Consider the following 13,559-nt stretch of genomic DNA (forward strand, 5'->3'; position numbering starts at 1 on the left):
GGTGGCCTAACAGACAGCTCTATCTTCACTTCAAGAAACAGGTCATCAACACTGCCCTACGTCATATACCAGGCAGTGCCTGAACAGTCAAGGCCAGAAATATCACCTGATAAAGAAATCCCTTCAAGATTGTGCCAGCGACACTGAGCTGCTATCCCAATATTGAACAGTATGGTGTACGATCTTGTCCCAACCCACCCGGGTCAGGGGTCAGAGGCAAAGATCATAGAGCGGAGCTATCTTTGGTCAGAGGTATCATAGAATCATTGAGTCATACAGCATGGAAACAGGCCCTGTGGCCAAACTTGCCCATGCTGATCTAAATGCTCCATCTGCGCTTGTCCTACTTGCCCGTGTTTGGCCCATATCCCTCTAGACTAGACCTTTCCTGTCCATGTGCCTGTCAAAATGGCATTTAAATGTTGTTATAGTATCTGCTCAACTACCTCCTCTGTCAGCTCATTCCACACACCCACCATCCTCTGTGTGAAAAAGTCGCCCCTCAGGTTCCTATTAAATCCTTACCCGCTCACCTGAATCCTATGCTCTCTGGTTCTTGATTCCCCTACTCTGTTTAGTTTAGTTTAGTTTAGTTTAGTTTAGAGATACAGTGCGGAAACAGGCCCTTTGACCCAACGAGTCTGCACCGACCAGCGATCCTCGCACATTAACATTATCCTACACACATGATGGAACAATTTACACATACATCAAGCCAATTAACCTACAAACCTGTACGTCTTCGAAGTGTGGGAGGAAACCGAAGATGTCGGAGAAAACTCGCGTAGTCACGGGGAGAACGTACAAACTCCGTACAAGCAGCACCTGTAGTCAGGATCGAACCCGGGTCTCTGGCGCTGCAAGCGCTGTAAGGCAGCAACTCTACTGCTGCGCCAACGAGCCAGGTAAAAGACTGTGTGTCTACCTTATCCATTCCCCTCATGATCTTATACACCTCTGTATGATCACCCCTCATCCTCTAGTGCTCCAAGGAATAAAGTCCGAGCCTGCTCAACCTCTCCCTATAGTTCAGACCCAAGAATGCTGTAGTAAGGAGGAGCCACGATCATTTCTCCATTCACTGAATACTACATTTGGAACAGAAGGACATCAGTAAGAAGCCACATCTGGATTATATTAGCGTGCGATTGTTTAATGGTCTAGTGAGAAGGATCAGTTTAGGTCATATACTGGATCGGCTATGCAACATCAAGGAATTCATTTCAGTTTTGAGAAAGGCTTAGTAAACCAGAGATACACGCAACCTGGGCCTCTGAAGACATTACCTCAGCCTTTCCACAATGCGACCTGCTGTATTGCCTAGACTGGGTGGTGATGCTTTGGTCACAGCGGGGAAACAGGCCCCTCAGCCCGCCAAGTCTGCGCCGACCAGCGATCCCTGCACGCTAACACTATCCTCCACACTAGGGACAATTTGTCGTTCTACTGAAGCCAATTAACCTACAAACCTGTACTTCTTTGGAGTGGGTGGAAACCAGAGCTCCTGGAGAAAACCCGCGCAGGTCACGGGGAGAACATATAAACTCCATACAGACAGCACCTGCAGTCAGGATCGAACCCGGGTCTCTGGCGCTGTAAGGCAGGCAACTCTGTTGCTGCATCACCGTGCTGCCCTGTGATTGCGATGCTGTCATCAATGTGCTGAACCCACTGAGGCCTGTTAATGCTACTGTGGTGGTGATGCAGACGTCAGCCCAGGGCATGAATGTACTGACATTTCAGCTAGGTTGGCATTAGCTCTCCCAACTGAGCTATTTCGGCAGACATTAGTGCAGCTCTGCTTCCTATTGCGTTTACAAATTATTCTCAGCCTGTTTCTCTGACTGAGGTTTAATCAAGCTCTAAGCGAAAATAACCAGAGCCTCGAACAGAAGTTTATTGGTTGCTGTACAATCCAACAAAAAAGGACAACACCTAAAAGACAAAGATGGGTCGATGTATGTTAGTGGGATCTTAGTTGGATAAACGACAAACACAAATGTGATGCGGTGATGTTGGTACAGTGTGGAGATGTATGGCCTTGTGGTGGCTTAGTGTGATCTAGTTAGGATATTCTGGTGTGGTAACGGATAAGGGTGTACATTGTAACGCAGTGACTTATGGTAAAGAATGGTGCTTATGGGTGGCCTGGTACGGTGATGTGGGAGATGATGTCCAATGTAGTGACATATGGTCTCGTGAGGCAAGGCAGGGTCTGCTGTGGTGCTGCATGTCTTAGTGTGGGGATGTATGCTCTAATGTGGGGATGCTTTTTCTAGAATGGTCATAAAATAATATCGTAAGTGATAGGAGCAGAATTAGGCCATTCAGCCCATCAAGTCTACCCATGGCTGATCTATCTCTCCCTCCTAACCCCATTCTCCTGCCTTCTCCCCATAACCTCTGACACCCGTACTAATCAACCCGTACATCAGTGGTGATGTAGAATTAGAGGATTTAATGCTCGTGCCATTAGGTCGGAAGCCACCCAGGCAGAATATGAGGGGCCGTTCCTCCAGTTCATGTGTGGTCTCACTCTGGCAATGGAGGAAGCCCAGGACTCGAAGGCTGTTATGGGCTAATCATCATTTAAAGAAAGACCACAAAGTGCTCAGAGTAATTCAGCGGGTCAGGCAGCACCACTGGAGAACAAGGATAGATGACGTTTCGGGTCGGGATCCTTCTTCAGAGTGATTGTATGGGGGGGGGGCTGGAACGAAAGCCGGGAGAACGGAGGGGCAGGATCGAGCATGGCTGATAATAGGTGAACATAGGTGGGGGGGGGGGGGGGAGATAAACAGATTGTAGGACAAAGACCATATTCCATCTTGACAATCGGCATCTTCCACGTCCCCTACAGCAGTGCAGACGCTGGATACAGGGCACATTTTTAGCCAGTATTTGTATATATTTACATACATTTGACTTTTTATTTCCCACATCTTGAGGAAATGGTGCTGTTTGGCATAGAATTCCAATAAGTTGCTCAGTCTAGAGTTGGGGAAGTCAGGTCAGTAAACAGTTGGTGCAGGGCTTGGACATTACAGCTGTTATCAACAGCCCGGGACCACAGTGGGTGGCAGTCTGCTCAGGCAGTTTCTTCGGGGTATTGGCAGTGAGTCAATAATAATATTATAATAATTTGTTTATAGGGACAGTGCATATTAATGAACATTTGCATGTAAATATGCGAGATTGTAGCCAATCAGTAGCTAATTTCCGTCTCTAGTCCCAGGCAAAGGTAGGTGAAATGTCTTGCCCAAGGACACAACGACAGTACACACTCCAAGCAGGATTCGAACCGGCCACCTTCAGGTTGCCAGCCAAACACTTAGCCCATTGTGCCATCTGTCGTCCTCCCTTGCCGATTGTCAAGATGGAATATGGTCTTTGTCCTACAATCTCCCTTGGTACTTCCTCCTTGTGCCGCCCAGTCAGAAACTGCACCCCCCTCCTGAAGTAATGTTGAAGGAACCTGAAGTTGGTACATTTGGGCAGCTCGGTGGCACGACGGTAGAGTTTCTGCCTTACAGCACCACAGACCCGGGTTCGATCCTGTCTACGGGTGCTGTCAGTATGGAGTTTGTACGTGCTCCATGTGACCACATGGGTTTCTCCGAGTGCTCCGGTTTCCACCCACACTCCAAAGACGTACAGGTTTGTAGGTTAATTGGCTTCAGTAAAATTGTAAAATGTCCCTAGTGTGTTAGTTTGCAGGGATTGCTGATCCGCACAGATCCGCTGGGCCAAAGGGTCCGTTTACCACGATGTATCTCTGAAAACTTTTTTAAAATTCTCATTCCTTAAAGTTGCCACTTGTTTATAAAGTCCTTGTTTTTTTTTTAAAAACACAACAAAATGTGGACTTTGGTGAAATAAAAAGCATGTGAGAGAAAGGGTATTTTGTGCATCTCAAGCCCAGGTTGTGTGCTAATGCTCATTGGTTTCTCTTCCACCAGGTGCTACCTCCGCTCCGTGTTTAATTTTCATCTTTCCAGCTGTGTTCTACATCCGGATAATGCCAAATGAAGAGGAGCCCATGTGCACGCTTCCAAAAATCCTGGTGCGTCTCGTCACATTTAAGTGTAAATTTAAGTATAAATCTCCCAACTCTGTTGCCTGGGGAAGGATGTAATCCCCTCCATTGCTATGTTAACAACACTTAACATGCCAACATATTAAGCCAACATTATGGAGAGTGGCAGAGATTCCAACAGCATCATTGTCAAGGTAGAAATGCAGTCAATATTGTGCACCATGTGTGAATTATCCAACGGATCCAACGCTGGAGGTCAGTTGAGGCTGGGGTGTAGTTCTAGTGTCAGTCCACAATCCCATTGCCGGGTTGGGACCAATTAACATTAACAGTGAAGGGGGGTTTTGCAGGCAAACTGAGGCAGCACAGTAGCACAGCGGTTGCATTGCTGCCTTACAGCGCCAGAGTCCCAGGTTTGATCCTGACTAAGGGTACTGTCTGTATGGAGTCTGTATGTTCTCTCTATGGCTATGTTCCCTCCCACATTCCAAAGCGGTGCAGGTTTGTAGATCAATTTGCTTCTGTAAATTATCCTCAGTGTATAGGATAGGACTAGTGCATGGGTGATAGACACAAAATGCTGGAGTAACTCAGCAGGTCAGGCAGCATCTCTGGGGAAAAGGAATAGGTGATGTTTCGCATCAGTTTAAAGAAGGGTGGTGACCTGAAACATCACCTATTCACCTGCCTGACCCACTGAGTTACTCCAGCATTTCTTGTCTATCCGGTGAAACCAGCAGCTGCAATTCCTTCCTACACATAGTGTACGGGTGATCGTTGGTCAGCGCAGACTCAGTGGGTCGAAGGGCCTGTTTCTGCACTGTATCTCTAAACTAAGCTAAATTAATAGAGGGTGCATAACACTGTCACAAGCATAAATGGGTGGCGCTGCAATGGGAAGCCTGAGACAATGATAAGGGAAGGGGGAGCTAATGTTAAAGCGGTGATTTCAACCCTTTTGAAATTTTTAATCAATGGGCTCCACACTTTGGAGTGAAATACACCAAATAATCCACAACTCAGGAGTCAAGAGTGTTTTGTCATATGTTCCAAAGTGGAGCAATGAAACTCTCACTTGCAGCAGCACAACTGGTATGTAAATATAGTACTCAGTGGATGCCATAATTAACACGAAACACAAAAAAATAAAATTTAAAAAACAATATAACGCAATATCAAAAAGAAAGCTCAAATGTCCCTAATGCAATTGAGGCAGGTCATAGTTCATTGTTTGTAGATTAGTTGGCGTTTGTAGCGTTCAATAAGCTGATGGTTATTGGGAATATGGTCTTACACCATATAAGGGAATTGAGCCCTTTAACCATACAACAATTACAGCACGGAAACAGGCCATCTCGACCCCTCTAGTCCGTGCCGAAGAAGTTTCATTTAAAATTATGATTTAACTGTGCACAGGATGAGCTACAGTGCTTCTTAACCAAGGATGGCGTTGAGCTGCTGCCTCAGTTACGTAGGTAGCTAGCATCATAAATGTGGTGCAGGGACTGGAATATAGAGTTGCTTTGTCGTCTCAGGCAGGAACACACTGCTGCCTTATCCTCAGAGCTGTGTGTGTACACAGGGTTTTACACTGAGCACAAAGTTGCAATTCAGTCCCAGTACCAGAAAACTAGGTTATTCGCCCAACCTTTAACTGGAATATGTAATGTCCATGAGCCAAACATGCCCTGGTGCATTATTATCATCAATGTCTCACCTCTTAAAGATGGCACAGTGGCGAAGCAGAAGAGTTGCTGTCTTACAGTGCAAGAGACCCGGGTCCGATCTTAACTACGGGTGCTGTCTGTGTGGAGTTTGTACGTTCTCCCTGTGACCACGTGTGTGTTCCCACGGGTGCCCCGGTTTCCTCCCACATTCCAAGGTTTGCAGGTTAATTGGCTTCAGTGAAAATGGTGAATTGTCCCTAGTGTGTAGTGCCAGTGCTGGTCGGCGCGGACTCGGTGGGCCAAAGGGCCTGTTTCCACGCTGTATCTCGAAACTCAACATTCTTAGTGTGTGTGCAATAGCAACATCAGAAAGAGATGCATTAAGATAGGCTTGATGGAACCAAATTGGATTTTAATCCTAGGAACCTGGAGGGAAAATATGTTTATAACTGGACTCCAGGCCAAGATGTGGTGATGGTACCAGCCCTGCTGGAATGACTGGAAGCCAGTCAGTCATCACCCCAAGGAAAGAGTAAACATTTGTTATTTTCTGTACACCGATAAACAGTATGAACAGAGCACAACTTATTCACTGGTGTGACTGTCCACATACGGTACAGACACCCATCTCCGATAGGCAGGGTACATTTATGGTCCCCTGTTCCTTCCTCTCGCTCGAAATGCAACACACGCTGTTATTACTGATGGGCTCCTGTTCCTTCGAGCTTCAGAAGAGATTCACTATTTTTTAAATGTTGTCACTTCACAAAGTGGAGGAGGGAAGATGAAATTATCTCCATGCTGATCTGGAATTCACTGCCTGAAAAGATGGTGGGAAAGGATTTGCTGGCAGCTTTCAAAAAAGTTACCAATTCTCTGCTTATAGAGGAATAATATGTATAGGCCCAGATGGGTGGAGCAGGTAAGAGGTCTAACTAAGGTACAAGGGACTCAAAGACAATAGTTTAGTTTAGATACAGTTTAGATAGACAATAGATACAGCCCGGAAACAGGGTCTTTGGCCCACCGAGTCCACACCGACCAGCAATCACCCGTAGTCACTAGTTCCATGTTATTTCACTTTGGCATCCACTCCCTGCACGCTATGGGCAAATTACAAAGCCAATTAACCTACAAACTTGCACGTATTTGGAACATGGGAGAAAACCAGAAACCCATGCAGTCACAGGGAGAACGTGCAAACTCCGTACAGACAGCACCCGAGGTCAAGAACGAACCGGGGTTTCTGGCACTGTGAGGCAGCAGCTGCACCACTGTGCCACCCTGAATTAGTCAAGTCAAGAGTGTTTAATTGTCATACGTACTGCAATAGCCCCACTTCCCTCGGGTGCCTCTCTGATCCCTGTCACTGGCTGACTGGCCAAGAGAGGCCAATCCCCATCATCAGTAGGTCCAATTAACTGGCATCGGATTGACCCACCTAAACATCGTCAACCTACTGCTTAGTAATCCAGGCATTCTAGCCAGAGGGGAAGAAAGGAGGAAATGATGGAAAGGAGGGAAGAAGGAGAGAAGGAGGGCAGGAGGGAAAGAGATAAAGTGGGGGGAGCTACCTGCTAGTTGTTTACCCCTGTCGCAGGGTTGAGGAAGACCGAACAAACCCGAGACGGATAATGCCACCTTGTGGTCAGGATTAAGTTGCCGGGAAGAAACCCAGCGCTCTACTGAGGCCACGATTGAGGGGCTGGGGCAAGCCTGAGATGCCGATGCCTCTTCCTCCCCATGGACAACCAGGGACTGTGTCCACACACAGAGGCAAAGGCTGAACCACCAGAATAGCCCAAGCCCCTTTTTCAAGCCCAAAGCCGAGCTGCCAGGTAAACCCTGAGACCGCCAGCGCCTCCTCTCGAGGCAAGGGTGAACTGCAGGGATAGAGTCCTAGCCTACCCAACCTCTCCCTTTAGCTCAGACCCTCAACTCCTGGCAACATCCTCACATGTCTTCTCCGTGCTCTTTCCAGCTTAAATGCCTAAACATAGGAAAGCAGTTTCCATTAGATGAGGAGGTGGAGGATGATCTTTCCCCGTCTCAACCTGTTCTTCTGTTTTCTTTCCACAGGCTGCTTGTTTTGCAGGCCTGGGCTTTCTCTTCATGACCATGAGTCTGAGCTTCATCATCATCAGCTGGTCCACAGGAGGTGGCAACATAAACGGAGGCCACTAGATAAGGGAGTGCCTCGTCCGCTGAGAGCCAAGTGCCCCCCTCACCCTCAAGGAGCAAGACCATTGCTGAAGAAAGTGGCTGATAAACCCAGAGCCCATGCTGAACCCTCCGATAATGAGACATGTAAAACAGACACACACATATATATATAGTTTATGCACACCTGCAATTTTTATACCGTGTTACTGTGTACTAAGGAGTCGATGCAAACACTTTGCACCAAATTTTATAAAACCACACCATTTCTAAGTTATTTTGTATAGAGCTAGGACATTCTCAGTGTTAACGCCTGTGAAATAGCACAGGGGCATCTGTGTTCGACTGACTGGGTTCTGAACTGAGGATTTGAGTTTTACTAGGAGAGGGGGTGTGGAGGGCTCTTGTTTTTTTATATGTATTTTATACTGAGCTCCTTTGGCACAATTGAACGCTAAATGACCGCATTGTTAAAGGTGGTTCAGAAGAATACAAACAAACAAAAAAGATTTCAAACTACCATACACTATTTCCACCTCCAAACTCCTGCTGAGTGATGCGGGCACTTATCATAGTTCGGTTGTAGATAGCAGGGTCGTGCTGCATTTTGTTTCCTGAACAAATAATATTTCTTTGTTGTTAAAATAAAGCCAGATATTTCAGAACGCTAAATGCATTACATGTTGTAGAGCCATACGTGCTGTTTGCAATTCCCATTCTGGGCTAAGGGAGCTGGGTGGGTGGGAGTTGGTTTACTTGGGGAGGGAAGAGATTAAAGCCAGCCAGGGCTCCACTACCTAGAGTTCTCCAACTCGAAGAGCAAGTATTGTAACAGTGGGCACAGGAGCTACTGTTTGGCCTCCCTGTTCCTGACTCATTGATAGTCCCAAATTAAGACCAGCCAAATTAGCCGAGATCAACTATCGAACCCCAATACGCCACAAATGTATATATTCTGTAGTAGATTCAGAGATAGAGCTGATCAGGTAGAGCACTTTGGTTGATGCACGGTTTTGTACAGACTGTCCCTTGAGAAGATAAATGTCCTGTTTTGAGCCCCAGAGCTACATTCTCCTCCTTCACCTCGCAAGCATTCTGAGCTCAGTAATGTTTGGCCATGACAATCTTACAAAGCACTAGTTCCACTGTAACGTTAGTGAAACAAATGATTATTTTTCTGCTTGCCATTTTAACTGCAAGTGAAAGTTGCTCACCATCCAAGCCATTAGCTTCCAGGTTGCTGCTTTATTTAATTTGTAAAAACTTGCCCATAACCTGTCTCTGTGAAGCTTGGAAAGAGACTGCACTGTGCTCTTGTTTGGGAGACCAGGGTAGGAATCCTAGCGACTGCTTCTACAAGGTGAGTCATTTGAGCAACATACACTGGATTGTTTGCGCCACGTCTCGAGCTGAGACCGCAAGTATTTTCACCCATGGCCTTCCCCCCCCCATCAACTCTGCTTCAACGCAGTATACCTTGCACAGTACCCAACAAAGAATGGATCTCAGCGTGGGGTAAAACAAAACAGATGGAACCTATGTCCATTCAAAGCAGGAGGAGGAAGCACCTTGATGACTTCCCACTGCAACTGTGTTCCTTCCTTCTGGCGGGACTGATCACACCGGTTGGTCAACAACGGGGAGGACAACCCAAGCCAGAGGGAAGGATTGTGAAGGCAGGGGACTGCTGGAAACTGCAAACGCATTCCTACCCCTGGGGGTGGGACCCATCACAGTAGCAATCCAGGCCGCAGGGAAGGTGGATCATTGTATTAAATCCATCAGGCAGGTTACCCAGTCCATCGGGAAAGGCCAACTCAACAGGAATGCAGGGTATCCCATGCACCTTCCCAGAGGTGGATTAACATCTGTTTCCAGGGTGCACTGATCAGGGGGAAGAGGATGGATTCAACAAAGTTAAAAAAAAAACATTTATATGAATGAAGATTTATTTTTACTAAACTAAAAAAAAATTCAAAAGAGTGGGAAGAAGTCATCTACTAATGACTTTAATGATTTAATTCTATGTCTGTGTTTTAATTATTAAATATAATGTCCTTTCTCATGAGGAACATAATACTGCCAATGGGGCCATGGGGCCACCCAGTGGAACTTGCCAACCTTGAACGTTGGTTTATTAACAGCACAGAGCATTTATAAAATAATAATTCTGGGGACAATGAATAGAAATGGTTTATTTGATGAAAGCAATATTTACAGCTTTGTTTAAATAAAATGTGCATTTTATTTTTGTCTTGTATTATAATATACAACATTGATCTGTTTTATTAGATTGCGCTACCATGTTTTAGAAATGAAGCTTCTCAGATTCCGACACACAATATTTATATTTTATTAAATGTATAATTAAATTTTAATTTAATAGAAAATAAAAATCATAAAAGATTTTTAATATTTAATGTTCTGCTTGGCAGTGGAAAAAGCCTTATAGATCTGATCGGGGTGTGTAAGTAAAACCTTCTGTATGACTGCTACATCGCCCGAGGTATTTGTGTCATGTATTAATCCTGTCTTACATTGTAAGCCGTAACATAAAGTCTGCCTGATTGTGTGGTGACTCACATAAGATGTGTGTCACTGGGTACATTGAAGGGGGCACTAAAATAGGGCAGGGCCCGCATCAATATGTTTCACTCACATGAGTTAGGGCCTTGTTTAACATTTGCCAGAGAGCAGCTCAGTAGCTGATAGAAACCCCTTCAACCACTGTTTCTGATGCATTGGTGTATAAAATCCACAATCTTCAATCTTCCAATGTGTTGGGACATTTGCTGCCAATCCATTAATGTCCCTCCTGCTTTCTAGTCTCTGACTCATGAGTGTATCTCTCCGCTTCAACTATTCAGTATGCCGATGTTTAATTATATTGTTTTCTCCTCTTGCTTCTCAACATGTTCTTCCTTGGGTATTGATTCAGCCTTGCCTCATACCTCTGAATCAGGAAGGTTCAAGTCTACCACTGTAGATATCGGGCTTGTACCATGCACTGTTGAGGGAACTGAAGAGCCATTGCTGCACCAAGGTCTGGGCTGACGTAAATATAGGATCTCATGACACTACCTTCAAAGCTCTGTGCCGATTGCCAATATTTATTCTTCAGCCAGCATCACTAATAAAAAAACAATGTGGTTGTTATCACATTGCTGAGCATGGAATCTCACCATGTGTTAGAATGACAGGCAAGGTTCCTCGATTACAACAGTAACAATAATGCACCTGCTGGTGGACTGCTGAGAAAGTGCAGGATCTGCACAAATATATTTCATTTATTCCTCCAGGGTAGAATTGTCCAGCACTGGAGGCCAGAGCCATAAGATGACAAGGGGATAGTTTAATGGAGATGTGCGGGGCAAGTTTTTTTACACAGAGAGTAGTGGGGGCTTGGAACACAATGCCAGGGGTGTGGTGGAGGTAGATGCAATAGTGGTGTTTAAGAGGTTTTTAGACAGGCACATGGAATAGAGGGATATGGATCATGTACAGGCAGATGGGATCAGTTTAAATTGGCATCATGTTCGGCACCAACATTGTGGGCCGAGTGGCCTGTTCCTATGTTCCTATGTTTTATATCCTAATGGTGTGCATCTCAGCTACAAATCTAAAGAAAGCTTTATCATCCACATGGCAAGCCTCTAGTCATTACAGTCATACAGCACGGAAACTGGCCCCTCAGCCCAACTTGGCTAAGATGCCCCATCTACGTTAGTCCCACGTGCCTGCGTTTGGCCCATAGCCCTCTAAACCTTCCCTATCCATGTATCAGTCCAAATGTCTTTTAAAATCTGTTATAGTAGCTGCCTCAACTACTTCCCCTGCAACTCGTTTCAAATATCCACCTCGATTCAATGCTTAGTGCCGCCACCTTTTGCTATTTGTTGTCAGATGTCAATTTCCAATACATTATTTGACAATTAGAGCAAGTTCCCTATGTTGTCAAGTAACTTTTTATCCTATTTTCAAATCACTTTCAATTCAAATACCCTATTTTCAAATCACAAATCATTTTCAAAGGATGTAGTTCAATGAACATTTTTCGTTTTGTTTGGGGATATATTCTCTAACGTCATTTGATACCCTCAGTGTTTGCAGCAGCCCTGCTCTACAATTCCCAGCCATTCATCTGCTCTAGTGATTATGTGCTTCTTGCACCTGAGGTTGAAACCATCCACATTTTTACTTCATTCTTGAGGCATTTGCATTTATAAGATCAAATTACTTTAGAGCTTGAGAAGTGGAGTCACTATTAAAATGTTGGAAACACATCAGTCAGTTTGCATTTGATTTACCGATGTAGATCAAGGGATATATATTGCACGTTCTCCCTGTGACCACGTGGGTTTTCTCCGAGTGCTCCGGTTTCCTCCCAATATCCCAAAGCCGCGCGTGTTTGTAGGTTAATTGGCCTCTGTAAATTGTAAATTTACAGTGTGCAGGTCGTGGATGAAAAAGTGGGGTAACATAGTGTGAACGGGTGATCGATGACCAGCATGGACTCGGTCGGCCTGTTTCCATGTTGTATCTCTGAAAAATAAAAAATAAAAAATTCTGGGGATAATTCCCATTCACTCCAGAAGACAGCAATGGCATCTATTATCTCATCCCAGGAGAGCAGGTAGGACTTTGGCCTAATATCTCCTCCAAAAGACATGGCCTTCATTAAGTAGTCCACCACTCCCTCCCTCAGTGTTGCACTGGACAGCCAGCTTACGTTTTTTTCCCTCAAGGTACTGGAGTGGGACTTGAAATCTTTTGATTCTTTTTTTGGGTGGTACAGTTGTATAGCAGCTACACAGATCAAATAACCCGGGCTCAATCTGGATCACTTTCTCTCTATGATCTTGTGGGTTTCTTCTGGGTAGTCCGATTTCTTCCCACATCCCTGGGATGTGGCGGGAGGTTAATATAGGTACTACTATAAGTAGCCATTCGAGTGATTGGTTGGCAAGGGAAGGGGAGGCAGTTCAAGGACATGGGAGAGGGAATAGATGACAGGAAACGTGTGGTGAAGGGAACTGATGGCAAAGCCAGTATAAACCCAATGAGCTGAATGGCCTCCCTCTATGTTGTAACATGACACTGTTTGAACTCTAATCCCTCCTAATGGATGTATGTACAACACACAGCTGCAGGCTGCTGGGGTGGGAGGCAAAATGTAAGTGGAAACAAGCAGTTGTGTGTTGATTTGTGACTGTGTACAAAATGAAGAGTTTATTTTAAAAAGTTAATTTCCTTGCCTGTTTGAGGTAATATTGATTTGTGTATTTAATCAAAGGGCAATCCTTTGATGGATTAAGTGGAGAAGGAAACATCTTTAAAAAAAAATACTTTATTGCCTCCAAGTCTAGAGATTTGGTTCAGTCTGTTTGTGTAAGACCTCAGCATTCTGTAACTATTAAAGTCGAGTGGATCTGTAATATGTATGAACAAGAAATCATAAATATTAAACAATTTAAAACCTGATATGCGTCATCTCAATGACTAGATAAAGCCAATGTGTTCAGAAACCAGGGGCACACGAGACTGCAGATGTGCACTAATCCATCCTCCTTTCCTAGATCCATCTATTACTTGTTGGCTCTTGGCCCCAATCCTTTCCCCTCACTTCATTCTATCAACTATCTCCCCACCACTCCATCAGTCTAAGGAAGGGTCCCGACCTGAAATGTCGTCTTGTC

At 45.0% G+C, this 13,559-nt stretch overlaps 1 protein-coding gene across 2 annotated transcripts in view; it reads left to right on the forward strand.

The window, feature by feature from the left end:
* slc38a3 (solute carrier family 38 member 3) overlaps window positions 1-13,344 on the forward strand; it is a 107,507-nt gene extending 94,163 nt beyond the window's left edge. For both annotated transcript variants that reach the window (XM_033037085.1, XM_033037086.1), the window contains 2 exons: window positions 3,960-4,063; window positions 7,783-13,344. In XM_033037085.1, the coding sequence (XP_032892976.1) occupies window positions 3,960-4,063; window positions 7,783-7,887 (209 nt within the window). In that variant the 3' untranslated portion in view covers window positions 7,888-13,344. The remainder of the gene's footprint in view (window positions 1-3,959; window positions 4,064-7,782) is intronic.
* The last annotated feature ends 215 nt before the right edge of the window (window positions 13,345-13,559 follow it).

This window comes from Amblyraja radiata, chromosome 18 (genome assembly GCF_010909765.2).
Source record: "Amblyraja radiata isolate CabotCenter1 chromosome 18, sAmbRad1.1.pri, whole genome shotgun sequence".
NCBI classification, from domain to species: domain Eukaryota; kingdom Metazoa; phylum Chordata; class Chondrichthyes; order Rajiformes; family Rajidae; genus Amblyraja; species Amblyraja radiata.